The sequence below is a fragment of the Staurois parvus genome, unplaced genomic scaffold (assembly GCF_062004578.1).
Source record: "Staurois parvus isolate SC_StPar_1 unplaced genomic scaffold, SC_StPar_1.0 ptg003683l, whole genome shotgun sequence".
NCBI lineage: Eukaryota > Metazoa > Chordata > Amphibia > Anura > Ranidae > Staurois > Staurois parvus.
Genome location: NW_028321479.1, coordinates 1 through 15,586, shown reverse-complemented (window position 1 = coordinate 15,586; position 15,586 = coordinate 1). Strand labels below are relative to the sequence as shown.

Sequence of the window (15,586 nt, the reverse complement as noted above, 5' to 3'; positions counted from 1 at the left end):
CTTTAGTATATACACACACTGCTCAGCCTGTCAGTGATCATGCCCCATTTTGAACACAGGGATCAGATACTACACCTCCAACTCTGGCACTGTGAATCATTTTTTGATGGAGAAAAATGGTTACAGATCCACAGATCCACTCCAAAATCTTGTGTCCTTCCCAGATTAGGCACACTGAAGTCAATTGCTCAGTCACAGTATTTACATACCAGGCATGGTACAGAGACACCCCTGACCCCAATCACATTGTAAACACATGCCATCCCACCATACAGCCAACTGGTGCCTTAGATTACACTATATAAATGCTGATCAGTCTGCGCTAAAGCATTTTCTAAATCCAAAAATAAAAAATATAGTGCAGTTTACCAGTCTTTAGAAGTAGTAGCTGCATTAACTTTTTTGTTAGACTTCACCCCTCATTTTTATTGGGTGATCCTGTCCGTAACACTTCCCGTCTTAGGCCAGCCATGTTCACGCCTCCACTGTATCCAAGAAGGAGTGGTGTAGCCCACCCTTGGACAGCAGTGCTGTCAACCCATGGAGAGGGTAACGACTTCACAGAAGTGACTAACAAATTGTGAGGAAAATTCACCTATACAAAAAATTGTGACACACACATACACTCAGGCTGCAGAGCATTGCACCTACAAACAGTGGATCACAGCTGCAATGTCAGGCTCCTGCCAACATTTCCTCCAGCTCTCTGGCTGTACCTCTTCAGTTACTGAGATGGAGGAAATCTCAATATGCTTAGTGCAGCGGTCAACACACTTGGGGTCCATGGATAACTGCAAATCTATCTGCTGCTAGGGATGGCTGGTGGGACTTTTAGTTTATTCATTCACAGATCTCTGAATGAACAATGCATCTGGAGTCCCACATAACCATGTCAATTTGAAATGTGAGTGGCTGCGAGAGAGAAGAACCCCTGCACGCTGTTTTCTATTTAAGATTTTTTTCATATTTCACTATGACCAAAGTAGTATAATGTTACCATAGTAATTGGGGAAGTAATCAGGTTTTTGTTTTTTTTTTTTTCCACAATTTGCTTATAGCAAAGAATTACTTTGCTATAAGCAAGCATTTACCTGAATGACCGATTCATTCAGGGTTTTTTTTTTTTTTGCTTAATTGTGATTTGGCCACGGCTAATCACATGACAGCTGGGCTGTGATTAGCCCAGCTTGTCCATGTGATCGCTGTGACCATTCACAGCTAGACACTAGTATACAATGGATAGCATGAAAGGAAGCCATCCATTGTATACAACTGTCATGTGACCTGCTGTGATTGGTCACAGCAGGTCACATAGTACTGGAAACGGTGCCGGTACACAGATCTGTCAACGGCCGTGTCCGAGGTAGACGGCCGGTGACAGATCGCGCTGCAGATGGGCCCAGCAGGCAGGCAAACTGCACATGCCTAAAAGGACACCATATGGCGTCCACCCGGAGGGATGAGCTGCTCGCCCGGCCGCCTATGTGCTATTGGCTGGGTGGGAACTGGTTAAAGGCTTACCTGTAGGTACAGTGACTATCTCCTAAACTTACAGTGTTTAGGAGATATTCACACAGGATGCAGCCAGTGACATCACCAGCGCATGTTTCTGAAGGGACAGCATACTCACGTCATCCCTTCAGAGCTCCGTGCTATGACTTCCGCGCACATGCACAGGAGTGAAGCTATCACAGCTTGGCCATTCATACCAGCGGAGCCCGCGAAGATGGAAGGAAGACCGGATGAAGATGGAAGCCCTGTGAGTGGTGACAGCACATTGCTGGAGGGCTTCGTTTTAAAGGTACGTATGCCATAATGTGGTGGTAGATACTAGCACATTATAGCATTACCTTGCTGGTGGATGTTTTTTAGAATTCTGTTGATGGACTTTTCTACTGTTTTAAACTGTGAGCATGCAGGCTCTCTATTACCTACAGGACATGCAATGTCTCTTCTGCAAACCTATGTGCCTGCAGGCAGTCTTTAGCATGTACACTGAGCTGCACATGCGTGGCTCAGTTTACACTTAGGCATTGATCCTGTGTGCAATGATGACTGAACTGCTGTACATATGCAGGAGTGATGTCATCACGCATCAGCCAAGGAAGACACCTGCAGCCCTGCCCCCAGAAGAAGCTGCAAGCAAAAGGACCTCGGACAGTTGAAGAGATAAGTATTGCAGACTTTTGTTCTGTTTTAGCACAAAGGCCCCTTTAGTAGCATTTAGTAATGGCAATCTACAAACCAAAAATTGCAGTCTTTTTATCCTTTATAAAAATGGGAAGGAAAAGAGAACGAAGATATACAAAGTGGTATATGAATCCATCTCTCTTTACCCATGAAACTGTGTCAAACTCTAGGTCTGCCTCCTGGAACATCCCATGGAGCTTCTGTGAGGCCAGGGTTACATCACCAGAGCCTCACTCAATAAGTGGAAAAAAAAAAGTAGTATTAGTAAAAGCAATACACGGTTTACACAATAATGAAAGTAACTGGATTTCATCAGCATGCAGCACTGTACGCTGCTGTGATTTTTAGTGAAAGGTCTGCTTTAGGACCCCAGTCTATTGACACCTTAGACCTCTGAACTTGTGCACAAAAGCAGCCCTGAGGGTACAGATTTGTATTACATGTTACATGACTCCATCTGAATGGACTTAACCACTTGCCAACCGTGCACAGTGCTGCAGTGCGGGTCAGCTGCGCAGAATCACAATGTCATCAGTAAAGTGAATATTAGCACTGATCACTGTATTCGTGCCAATGGTAATATCAGTTAGTTCCCACTCAGTATCAGATTGCCCATCGCAATATCACAAGTTCCGCTATAAGTTGTTGATCGCCACCATTACCAGTATAAAAAGATAAAAAAAATAAAATAAAGATTCTAATACACACACACCCCTCAAAAAAAATGTAAGGAACACTTTTTAATCAGAGTATATAGAATTAAGTCACTGAAACTCCTGATATTGATCTGGTCAGTTAAGCAGCAGAGAGGGTTGGTAATCAGTTTCAGCTGCTTTGGCGTTAATGAAATTAACAGGTGAACTAGATGGGCAACAATGAGACGACCCCCAAAACAGGAATGGTTTTACAGGTGGAGGCTACTGACATTTTTTTACCCTACTCATCGTTTGACTGTTTTTCACTAGTTTTGCATTTGGTTAGGATCAGTGTCACTACTGGTAGCATGAGGCGATGCCTGGACCCTACAGATTTTGCACAAGCAGTACAACTACTTCAGGATGGCACATCAATACGTGCCATTGTCAGAAGGCTTGCCGTGTCTCCCAGGACAGTCTCAAGAGCATAGAGGAGAATCCAGGAGACAGGCAGTTACTCCAGGAGAGCTGGACAGGGCCGTAAAAGTTCCTTAAACCATCAGGACTGGTATCTGCTCCTTTTTGCGAGAAGGAATAGGATCAGCACTGCCAGAGCCCTACAACATTACCTCCAGCAGGCTACTGGTGTGAATCTCTCTGACTAAACAATCAGAAACAGACTTCATGGAGGGTGGCCTGAGGGCCCGACATCCTCTAGTGGGCCCTGTGCTCACTGCACCATAGAGCTTGATTGGTATTTGCCATTGAACACCAGAATTGGCAGGTCCACCAGTGGTACTCTGCTTTTCACAGATGAGAGCAGGTTCACCCTGAGCACATGTGCCAGACATGAAAAGCTCTGGAGAAGTCGTGGCGAATGTTATGCTGCCTGTAACATCATTCAGCATGACCGTTTTGGTGGTGGATCAGTGACGGTCTGGGGAGGCATATCCATGGAGGGACGCACAGACCTCTACAGGCTAGACAATGGCACCCGAGTGCAATTAGGTATCGGAATGAAATCCTTGGACCCATTGTCAGACCCTACACTGGTGCAGTGGGTCTTGGGTTCCTCTTGGTGCACGACAATGCCCGGCCTCATGTGGTGAGAGTATGCAGGCAGTTCCTGGAGGATGAAGGAATTCATACAATTGAATGGCCCCCACGCTCGCCTGACCTAAATCCAATAGAACACCTCTGGGATATCATGTTTCTGTCCATCCGACCCCGCCAGGTTGCACCTCAGACTGTCCAGGAGCTCAGTGATGCCCTGGTCCAGATCTGGGAGGAAATACCCCAGGACACCATTCATTGTCTCATTAGGATACATACAAGCATACAGGCATGCATACAAGCACGTGGGGGCCAAACTACTAAGTACCATTTTTAGTTGCTGCAATTAAATTTCAGCAAAGTTGACTAGCCTGCTGCATTATTTTTTTCCCCTCTGATTTTTGGGGGGTCTTTGATAATTTTCATCAAACAATGGGGCATCCTTACATTCCTAACACATTACCCAGACTATATCAGTATAGATATCCAGCATATTTTTCCCCATTGAGATCTGATGTGTTTTCAAAGTGTTCTTTAATTTTTTTGAGAAGTGTACATATCCAATATAATATATATATTTATTACACACATACACACTTGTAGATGCTATAAGTTTCATGCAAACCAATATACACTTAATGGAATTTTTTTTTTTTTTTTTTTTTTAAATCAAAGACGTAGCAGAATTAATTTTGGCCTAAATTTATGAAGGCATTTCATTTTTTATTTAGTTGGATAGGGTTTTACGGCAAAAGAATAAAAAATAGTTTTTTTATTTCTAAATTTTTGGTCTTTTTTCATTTATATACTGAAGAAAAATAAAAAACCCAGTGGTGATCTACTACCGCCAAAAGAAAGCTCTATTTGTGTGAAAAAAATAAAAAATTTAATTTGTGTACAGTGCTGCATGACAGAACAATTGTAAGTTAAATTAGCACAGTACTGAATAGCAAAACACGGCCTGGTTATGAAGGAGGTAAAATCTTCCAGAGGTCAAATTATTAGATTCTAAAATCTATATATCAGTGTCCCTGATTTCAGTAAATATGCTCTAAAGTCAGTTTGCACCTATTTATGACAGTATACACACACCTTAATTGGTGCCATTGCCTCAGATACCAATACAAACACTTAGCAGGTCAGTGCATACTCGATAAACATCATTACACAAATGCCAAGGCTTTCAGTGTCTCAAGTCAGAATGTACATTCTAGACAGGCAGCCAGTGGCTCTCAAGTCAGTATGTGAACAATGGCAAGCATATCAGCGTCTCCGATTTTAGTACACAAATGCGGGCTAACCTGTCAGTGACTCACATGTCAGTATAAACATGCCAATTCGTTTCTGCGTCTAAAGTGTCAGAACACACACACCAGGATGGCGCACAGACAAATCACCCAGGATATCGGTGCCTTGGGGACCGGAGGGCAGACATATCACCTGGAATATCGGTGCCTCAGAGGACAAAGCACACAGACACATTATCCCGGATATCGGTGCCTTAGAGAACGGCGTAGAGTTACACTGATTAGGACATTGGTGCCTCAAGAGATGAAGCACACACATCCAAGATCTCAGTGCCTCAGAGGACGGAGCACAGACACGTCATCCAGGATATCGGCTCCTCAGAGGACGGAGCACAGACACGTCATCCAGGATATCGGCTCCTCAGAGGACGGAGCACAGACACGTCATCCAGGATATCGGCTCCTCAGAGGACGGAGCACAGACACGTCATCCAGGATATCGGCTCCTCAGAGGACGGAGCACAGACATCCAGGATATCGGCTCCTCAGAGGACGGAGCACAGACATCCAGGATATCGGCTCCTCAGAGGACGGAGCACAGACATCCAGGATATCGGCTCCTCAGAGGACGGAGCACAGACATCCAGGATATCGGCTCCTCAGAGGACGGAGCACAGACATCCAGGATATCGGCTCCTCAGAGGACGGAGCACAGACATCCAGGATATCGGCTCCTCAGAGGACGGAGCACAGACATCCAGGATATCGGCTCCTCAGAGGACGGAGCACAGACATCCAGGATATCGGCTCCTCAGAGGACGGAGCACAGACATCCAGGATATCGGCTCCTCAGAGGACGGAGCACAGACATCCAGGATATCGGCTCCTCAGAGGACGGAGCACACACATCCAGGATATCGGTTCCTCAGAGGACGGAGCACACACATCCAGGATATCGGCTCCTCAGAGGACGGAGCACAGACACGTCATCCAGGATATCGGCTCCTCAGAGGACGGAGCGCACACATCCAGGATATCGGTTCCTCAGGGGACGGAGCGCACACATCCAGGATATCGGTTCCTCAGGGGACGGAGCGCACACATCCAGGATATCGGTTCCTCAGGGGACGGAGCGCACACATCCAGGATATCGGTTCCTCAGGGGACGGAGCGCACACATCCAGGATATCGGTTCCTCAGGGGACGGAGCGCACACATCCAGGATATCGGTTCCTCAGGGGACGGAGCGCACACATCCAGGATATCGGTTCCTCAGGGGACGGAGCGCACACATCCAGGATATCGGTTCCTCAGGGGACGGAGCGCACACATCCAGGATATCGGTTCCTCAGGGGACGGAGCGCACACATCCAGGATATCGGTTCCTCAGGGGAAGGAGCGCACACATCCAGGATATCGGTTCCTCAGGGGACAGAGCGCACACATCCAGGATATCGGTTCCTCAGAGGACAGAGCACACACATCCAGGATCAGTTCCTCAGAGGACGACGCAGATACACTGATCAGGATATCTGTGCCTCAGAGGACTGAGCACAGACGCATCATGCATATTGGTGTCTCAGAGCAGCCTCTGTCAACCAGGGTGCCCAGGCACCCTGGTGTGCCTCCAGGCTTCTTCAGGGGTGCCTTGGCAAAATCTCCAAAAATTTTATACAAGCCAGCAAGTGGATCAAGCCTGCCTTTTAGTACACAAAGCCACAGGTTTTCATTGTGCACTTTTATGACCTAGCCGCCAGCATCCTAACAACCAATGACATTGTCAATTGATAAGGAGGACGTGGAGTGCATGCACATCATTCTTGTATGCTCCTGTCAGCACTGGAGTCACATTAGCAGAGAGAGAAAAGACATGAATACTAGTCAGTACCAGTGTGCAAAGGTGTATTTGCTTTGGAAGAATAAATCACCTCACACGTTGCATGTACTGGATGTGTGTAGAATTGTTCTTTACATTTTAGAATGGGATGCCTTTAGATTGTGCAGTATTTTAAAGGGTGCCATGAAATTATCCATTTTAAAAGGTGTCTTGACTGAAAAAAAAAAAAGTCGAGAAACATTGCCTCAGAGGATGGAGCACAGACACAATGAGTGGCCTGAAAGACTCAGATAGTGATATATACACTGAGAACAGACTATCAGTGCCGAAAATGTACAACCTCTACTCATTGCCAGCTCCTCAGAAATCAGTTCAGGGTCAACACTTCACCTGCCACACACACTCCCCACTGTCAGTCCCTCAGATATCAGTATTCAAAGATCTAACCGATAAGTGTCCTACACCCGCACTCTACACCCGCACTCTACACCCGCACTCTACACCCGCTGCTTATCACTGGTCAGCCAGTGCAAGGTCAGTACAGTCAGACAATTGCTCAGGTCATCAATGCGTCAGACCTCAAAGTACGCATATACTGCTCAGTATCAGCAATCACCTGTTGGTATACACACACTGCTTGGTGTCGGTAATCACTTGCCAGTATATATGCACTACTGAGTGTCAGTGCTACAGATCTCTCTGATCAGGCTGTTAGTGCCATGGAAGTCTGTATACAGTGACAGATGCAAACACAGACACACACTAAATCAGTCACAGTTGTCCATAAACACATACTGATCAGGCTGTTAGTGCCAGATAGGCGAGTGCTCTACATAACCGTACACAAATACGGATCAATCTGTATACACAATGATCAGGACATCAGTGCCACAGGTGCCAGTACACACCCATCCAGATGTCAATGCCATGGATATCAGTATACATTGACCAGACTGACCATGCAATAAACGTCAGTACAAACTGATCAGGCCATCATTGGAATAGATGTGTGCATACTGATCAGACTGTCAGTGCCATAAATATCAGTATACACTGATCGGGCTGTTAACTGTATAGATGTCAGAACACACTGATTGGCCTGTCATTGGTATAGGTGTCAGTACACACTGATTAGAAATGTCAGTGCCATAGATAGTCTGATCGTTGTGTTTATATGATAATCTGTGGCAGCACATAGATTGGGCTATAACTGGTATAGATGTCAGCAAACATACACTGATTGGTGTACACAGATAGATTGGTATCTCTGGTAGGGACATGTACACAGAGAGCGGTCTGTCTCTGGTCAGTACACATGCATATATTGGTACCCCCCAGGTTGGTACACATACTAAAGCTGTAAGGTCTTTTCAGACTGAAACGCGTTAGTGTTGGCTGTTGTATGGAACCTTACACCCCTTTGAAACAAGACAAGTTTTTATATTCACCTTGTTGCGGACTTTATCATGCTTTGGATGACTATATACAAGCAGATGGAGACTGCTAGCCCAGCACAGTGAAGAACAAGCTCCAACCTTGGGAATCGTTTAACTGGGTCAGGGTTGTAGCACCATATCATTGTTTTTGGATCGTATTTAGGTCTCCATGCACACAAACCGATCGGGCCGCCATCGGTCCAGGTGTCCTCTCGTACACACACACAGATCGGGCAGTCATCGGTCCAGGTGCCGTTGTCCACACACGACAATTTGGGGGGGGACCCAGGTATCTGAACACACACCCACTGATCAGACTGTCATCAGTCCAGGTGTCGGCACACACCGATCGGGCCGTCATTGGTCCAGGTGCCCTTGTCCACACACACAGATCGGGCCGCCATTGTCCACACACACAGATCGGGCCACCATTGGTCCAGGTGCCCTTGTCCACACACACAGATCGGGCCGCCATTGGTCCAGGTGCCCTTGTCCACACACACACACCGATCGGGCCGTCAACGGTCCAGGTGTCTGCTCGCGCACGTACACCCATCAATCGGGCCGTCATCGGTCCAGGTGTCCACACACACACACACCGATCAGGCAGTCATCAGTCCAGGTGTCCACGCGTGCACACACACAGATCGGGCAGTCATCAGTACACACACACACACACACACACACACACACACACACACACACACACACACACACCCCCGATCGGGCCGTCATCGGTCCAGGTGTCCGCTCATACACACACAACCGATCAGGCCATCATCGGTCCAGGGGTCCGCTCATGCGCACACACACCGATCGGGCTGTCAACAGTCCAGGTGTCCACACACCGACTAGGCCGCCATCGGTCCAGGTGCCCTTGTCCATACACACAGATCGTGGGGGGAACCCAGGTATCTGAACACACACCCACCGATCGGGCCGTCACCGGTCCAGGTGTCCGCGCATGCGCACACACCCACCGTTCGGGCTGTCACCGGTCCAGGTGTCCGCTCGTACACACAGATCGGGCTGTCACCGGTCCAGGTGTCCGCTCGTACACACAGATCGGGCCGTCATCGGTCCAGGTGTCCACGCATGCACACACAACTGATCAGGCCATCATCGGTCCAGGGGTCCACTCATACACACACCGATCGGGCTGTCAACAGTCCAGGTGTCCACACACACCTATCGGGCCGTGATCGGTCCAGGTGTCCGCGCGCGCGCACACACAGGGCCATAATCGGTCCAGGTGTGCACACACTCCCCCATTGGGCAGTCATCGGTCCAGGTGTCTGCGCGTGCGCGTACACACACACACACACACACACTGGGCCATCATCGGTCCAGGTGTCCGCTCGTACACACACACACAAGATCGGCCCGTCATCGGTCCAGGTGTCCGCTCATGAATACACAACCGATCGGGCCGTCATCGGTCCAGGTGTACACACACACCAGGCTATCATCGGTCCAGGTGTCCGCTCGTACACACAGATCAGGCAGTCATCGGTCCAGGTGTCCACAGGTGCACACACACACCGATCGGACCTTTACCGGCCCAGGTGTCCGCTCGTGCGCGCGCACACACACACACACACACACCGATCGGACCTTTACCGGCCCAGGTGTCCGCTCGTGCGCGCACACAAAAACACCGATCGGACCTTTACCGGCCCAGGTGTCCGCTCGTGCGCACACACACACACACACACACACACCGATTGGACCTTTACTGGCCCAGGTGTCCGCTCGTGCGCACGCGCACACACACACACCGATCGGACCTTTACCGGCCCAGGTGTCCGCTCGTACGCACACACACCGATCGGACCTTTAACGGCCCAGGTGTCCGCTCGTGCGCGCACACACAAACACCGATCGGACCTTTACCGGCCCAGGTGTCCGCTCGTGCGCGCGCACACACACACACACACACACACACACACACACACACACACACACACCGATCGGACCTTTACCGGCCCAGGTGTCCGCTCGTGCGCGCACACACAAACACCGATCGGACCTTTACCGGCCCAGGTGTCCGCTCGTGCGCGCACACACACACACACACACACACACACACACACACACACACACACCGATCGGACCTTTACCGGCCCAGGTGTCCGCTCGTGCGCGCACGCACACACACCGATCGGACCTTTACCGGTCCAGGTGTCCGCTCGTGCGCGCACGCACACACACCGATCGGACCTTTACCGGTCCAGGTGTCCGCTCGTGCGCGCACGCACACACACCGATCGGACCTTTACCGGTCCAGGTGTCCGCTCGTGCGCGCACGCACACACACCGATCGGACCTTTACCGGTCCAGGTGTCCGCTCGTGCGCGCACGCACACACACCGATCGGACCTTTACCGGTCCAGGTGTCCGCTCGTGCGCGCACACACACCGATCGGACCTTTACCGGTCCAGGTGTCCGCTCGTGCGCGCACACACACCGATCGGACCTTTACCGGTCCAGGTGCCCTTGTCCACACACCGATCGGGGGTGGGGGACCCAGGTATCTTAACACACCCACCGATCGGGCCGCCACCGGTCCAGGTGTCCGCTCCACACACACACACACACCAATCGGGCCATCATCGGTCCAGGTGCCCTTGTCCACACACCGATCGGGGGGCGGGGGACCCAGGTATCTGAACACACCCACCGATCGGGCTGTCTGGTGCTCTCACACACACAGATCAGCCCCCCCCCCCCAGGTCGGTGGTGCTCCCACACACACACAGATCAGCCCCCCCCCCCAGGTCGGTGGTGCTCTCACACACACACAGATCAGCGCCCCCCCCCCAGGTCGGTGGTGATCTCACACACACACAGATCAGCGCCCCCCCCCCTGGTCGGTGGTGATCTCACACACACACAGATCAGCCCCCCCCCCCCTAGGTCGGTGGTGATCTCACACACACACAGATCAGCCCCCCCCCCCCTAGGTCGGTGGTGCTCTCACACACACACAGATCAGCCCCCCCCCCCCCTAGGTCGGTGGTGCTCTCACACACACACAGATCAGCCCCCCCCCCCTAGGTCGGTGGTGCTCTCACACACACACAGATCAGCCCCCCCCCCCTAGGTCGGTGGTGCTCTCACACACACAGATCAGCCCCCCCCCCCCCCCCAGGTCGGTGGTGCTCCCACACACACAGATCAGCCCCCCCCCCAGGTCGGTGGTGCTCCCACACACACAGATCAGCCCCCCCCCCAGGTCGGTGGTGCTCCCACACACACAGATCAGCCCCCCCCCCCCAGGTCGGTGGTGCACCCACACACACAGATCAGCCCCCCCCCCCCAGGTCGGTGGTGCACCCACACACACCAGCCCCCCCCCCCCAGGTCGGTGGTGCACCCACACACACCAGCCCCCCCCCCCCAGGTCGGTGGTGCACACACACACACACACACAGATCAGCCCCCCCAGGACGGTGGTGCTCTCACACACAGATCAGCCCCCCCCCCGGTCGGTGGTGCTCTCACACACACACACAGATCAGCCCCCCCCCCGGTCGGTGGTGCTCTCACACACACACACACACACACACACACAGATCAGCCCCCCCCCAGGTCGGTGGTGCTCTCACACACACACACACAGATCAGCCCCCCCCAGGTCGGTGGTGCTCTCACACACACACACACACAGATCAGCCCCCCCCAGGTCGGTGGTGCTCTCACACACACACACACACAGATCAGCCCCCCCCAGGTCGGTGGTGCTCTCACACACACACACACAGATCAGCCCCCCCCAGGTCGGTGGTGCTCTCACACACACACACACACAGATCAGCCCCCCCCAGGTCGGTGGTGCTCTCACACACACACACAGATCAGCCCCCCCCAGGTCGGTGGTGCTCTCACACACACACACAGATCAGCCCCCCCCAGGTCGGTGGTGCTCTCACACACACACACACACACAGATCAGCCCCCCCCAGGTCGGTGGTGCTCTCACACACACACACACACACACACAGATCAGCCCCCCCCAGGTCGGTGGTGCTCTCACACACACACACACACACACACAGATCAGCCCCCCCCAGGTCGGTGGTGCTCTCACACACACACACACACACAGATCAGCCCCCCCCAGGTCGGTGGTGCTCTCACACACACACACACACAGATCAGCCCCCCCCAGGTCGGTGGTGCTCTCACACACACACACACACAGATCAGCCCCCCCCAGGTCGGTGGTGCTCTCACACACACACACAGATCAGCCCCCCCCAGGTCGGTGGTGCTCTCACACACACACACAGATCAGCCCCCCCCAGGTCGGTGGTGCTCTCACACACACACACAGATCAGCCCCCCCCAGGTCGGTGGTGCTCTCACACACACACACAGATCAGCCCCCCCCAGGTCGGTGGTGCTCTCACACACACACACAGATCAGCCCCCCCCAGGTCGGTGGTGCTCTCACACACACACACAGATCAGCCCCCCCCAGGTCGGTGGTGCTCTCACACACACACACAGATCAGCCCCCCCCAGGTCGGTGGTGCTCTCACACACACACACAGATCAGCCCCCCCCAGGTCGGTGGTGCTCTCACACACACACACACAGATCAGCCCCCCCCAGGTCGGTGGTGCTCTCACACACACACACACAGATCAGCCCCCCCCAGGTCGGTGGTGCTCTCACACACACACACAGATCAGCCCCCCCCAGGTCGGTGGTGCTCTCACACACACACACAGATCAGCCCCCCCCAGGTCGGTGGTGCTCTCACACACACACAGATCAGCCCCCCCAGGTCGGTGGTGCTCTCACACACACACAGATCAGCCCCCCCCCCCCCCCCAGGTCGGTGGTGCTCTCACACACACACAGATCAGCCCCCCCCCCCCAGGTCGGTGGTGCTCTCACACACACACAGATCAGCCCCCCCCCCCCAGGTCGGTGGTGCTCTCACACACACACAGATCAGCCCCCCCCCCCCAGGTCGGTGGTGCTCTCACACACACACAGATCAGCCCCCCCCCCCAGGTCGGTGGTGCTCTCACACACACACAGATCAGCCCCCCCCCCCCAGGTCGGTGGTGCTCTCACACACACAGATCAGTCCCCCCCCCCCCAGGTCGGTGGTGCTCACACACACACACACAGATCAGCCCCCCCCAGGTCGGTGGTGCTCACACACACACACAGATCAGCCCCCCCCAGGTCGGTGGTGCTCACACACACAGATCAGCCCCCCCCAGGTCGGTGGTGCTCACACACACACACAGATCAGCCCCCCCCAGGTCGGTGGTGCTCACACACACACAGATCAGCCCCCCTCCGGAGGTCGGTGCTCCCACTCACTTGAGGCCCAGGCCGTGCAGGTGTTGCCCTATGAGGCGGATGACGTCCTCGTCGGCCTGGCTCAGCCTCTTCTTCTTCTTCAGGCCGGGCTGCTCGGTGCCCCCGCCTCCTCCGCCAACACCGCCACCGCTGCTGCTGGCGGCACAGGAGTCTCCGTTGCTGCTGGTGAGGAGGCCATTGGAGTGGGCCGGCAGCTCTCCGCCGTTCTGGGCGGCCATGGTGGACGATGAGGAGGGGGAGGAGGAGGAAGGGGGGGATCCCGGCTCCGCTCCGCCTGCCGCCGCCCCGTTGGCCTGCATGTTCCCTGTGACGAGCCCTGCCGCCTCTGCCGCTGCCTCCTCCGAGGCTCGGAGCTTCTTCCGCGGGGGAGGGGACGCTCGGCCGGTGTCCGAGTCGGAGGAAGCGGAGGCCAGACTTTCCTCGCCGAGAGCGGCCGTGGTGGAGGAGGTTGGGAGGACACGGCGCAGTCCCCCTCCCGGGGAGGAGAACAGGGAGGAGGAAGAGGGAGGTGAGGGGGGAGCGGGGAGGGAGGGGGGGACACGACGCTGCTCGGCTCCGGGGCTGTCACAGGCAGCGGCTGCTTCTTCCCCCCTCAGCTGCGGCACTAATGGAGTCCGGGCCGTGACGTCACCGGAAATGCCTATACTGGACGACTGATCACTTCCGGCCATGACCGAAGAGGAGGAGGAGAAGGCGGTAACGAGGGAGGAGCAACGGACCTCCAGAAGGAGGAACCGGAGGGAGGAGCGTTGAGAAACGGAGGCGGTGTCGTTAGTTTCCTGACGGGACCGAAAATACGTTGAAGAGGAGGAGCGAAGACAACGGACAGAGGCGGCGCCTCGAGATGCAGGAGAACGTTACAGGGACGGAGTAACGTTCTGGAGGAAGCATGTGAAAAGTTGGAGGCGGAGCCTTCGTCGTGGATTGGACCTGATGGAGGCGTGGTTAGGGGCCGGCCGATGGCCAAGAAGGCTGGATATGGGTGGAGTTTTACACTCTGAGGAGGAGCGAGAATGGGTGGGCGGGGGCAGGGGCGGGATAGGAGGAGGGGCGGAGTTGCTGTCAGTGTCAACAACTCGGCGTGACTAGAGCCGGAGAACTGTCACTGGAGGAGGGGGCGGGCAGGTTCCAGCGATGGGCGGAGTTCCGGCTCCTGGGATTGTTTTTCTTTTTTTTATCCACAACAATCTGTTGTTTTCCAAATATTGATCGGAAGAGCTGAATAGAGACATCAATATAAAGGAAATGCTCTTTTCATTGTCAGCGGGAGAGAGCACGGAGGCATTTGGGGGTTTATTTACTGGAGCCGGAGAGCACAACATCAGGCTGACTTCGTCACAGGAACCAATCCGCTTCCAGGTTTTATTGTCAAAGCTTTAGTGAACAAGATGAAGTTAGAAGCTGATTGGTTTCTGTGTAGAAGTCACCCTAAGGTGACACCCATGTACACGAGACGTTTAGAAAACACTTCTGAACGATGGAAACTGACTGCTAGAAAATGAAGGTTAAAAACCGTCAGTTTAGCTGAGTTTGCATACCACGTTTATGTGTGTTTGCGTTTAGAAGCGTTTTTTAAAGATAATATCAGGAGATATTATCCAAAATGCCCAGAATGCACTGAAAACAGAAAACTGAACTATTTTTCAGACATTGTGAGAAGAATAGAGAGAGCAGAAGCAGAGAGAGCAGTATGTGTTGAGATGACCTGTCTTTTCTGGTTGTATTCACTATGGATCCCATCATGAGCATAATGCGGCACGTTCTACCATTTTTTTCTTCACGCGAAACCATCTCTTGCCTGCTCCATGCAATGGTTTTGCACAAAGCAGCCCCAATTTTCCTCT

At 53.0% G+C, this 15,586-nt stretch overlaps 1 protein-coding gene across 1 annotated transcript in view; it reads right to left on the bottom strand.

Moving 5' to 3' along the window:
* The window catches only part of LOC149427525 (uncharacterized), a 72,331-nt gene extending 57,918 nt beyond the window's left edge, over positions 1 to 14,413 (bottom strand). The window contains exon 1 of the mRNA XM_089667936.1: positions 13,743 to 14,413. Coding sequence (XP_089524062.1) covers positions 13,743 to 14,413 — 671 coding nt within the window. The remainder of the gene's footprint in view (positions 1 to 13,742) is intronic.
* Between the last annotated feature and the right edge of the window lie 1,173 nt (positions 14,414 to 15,586).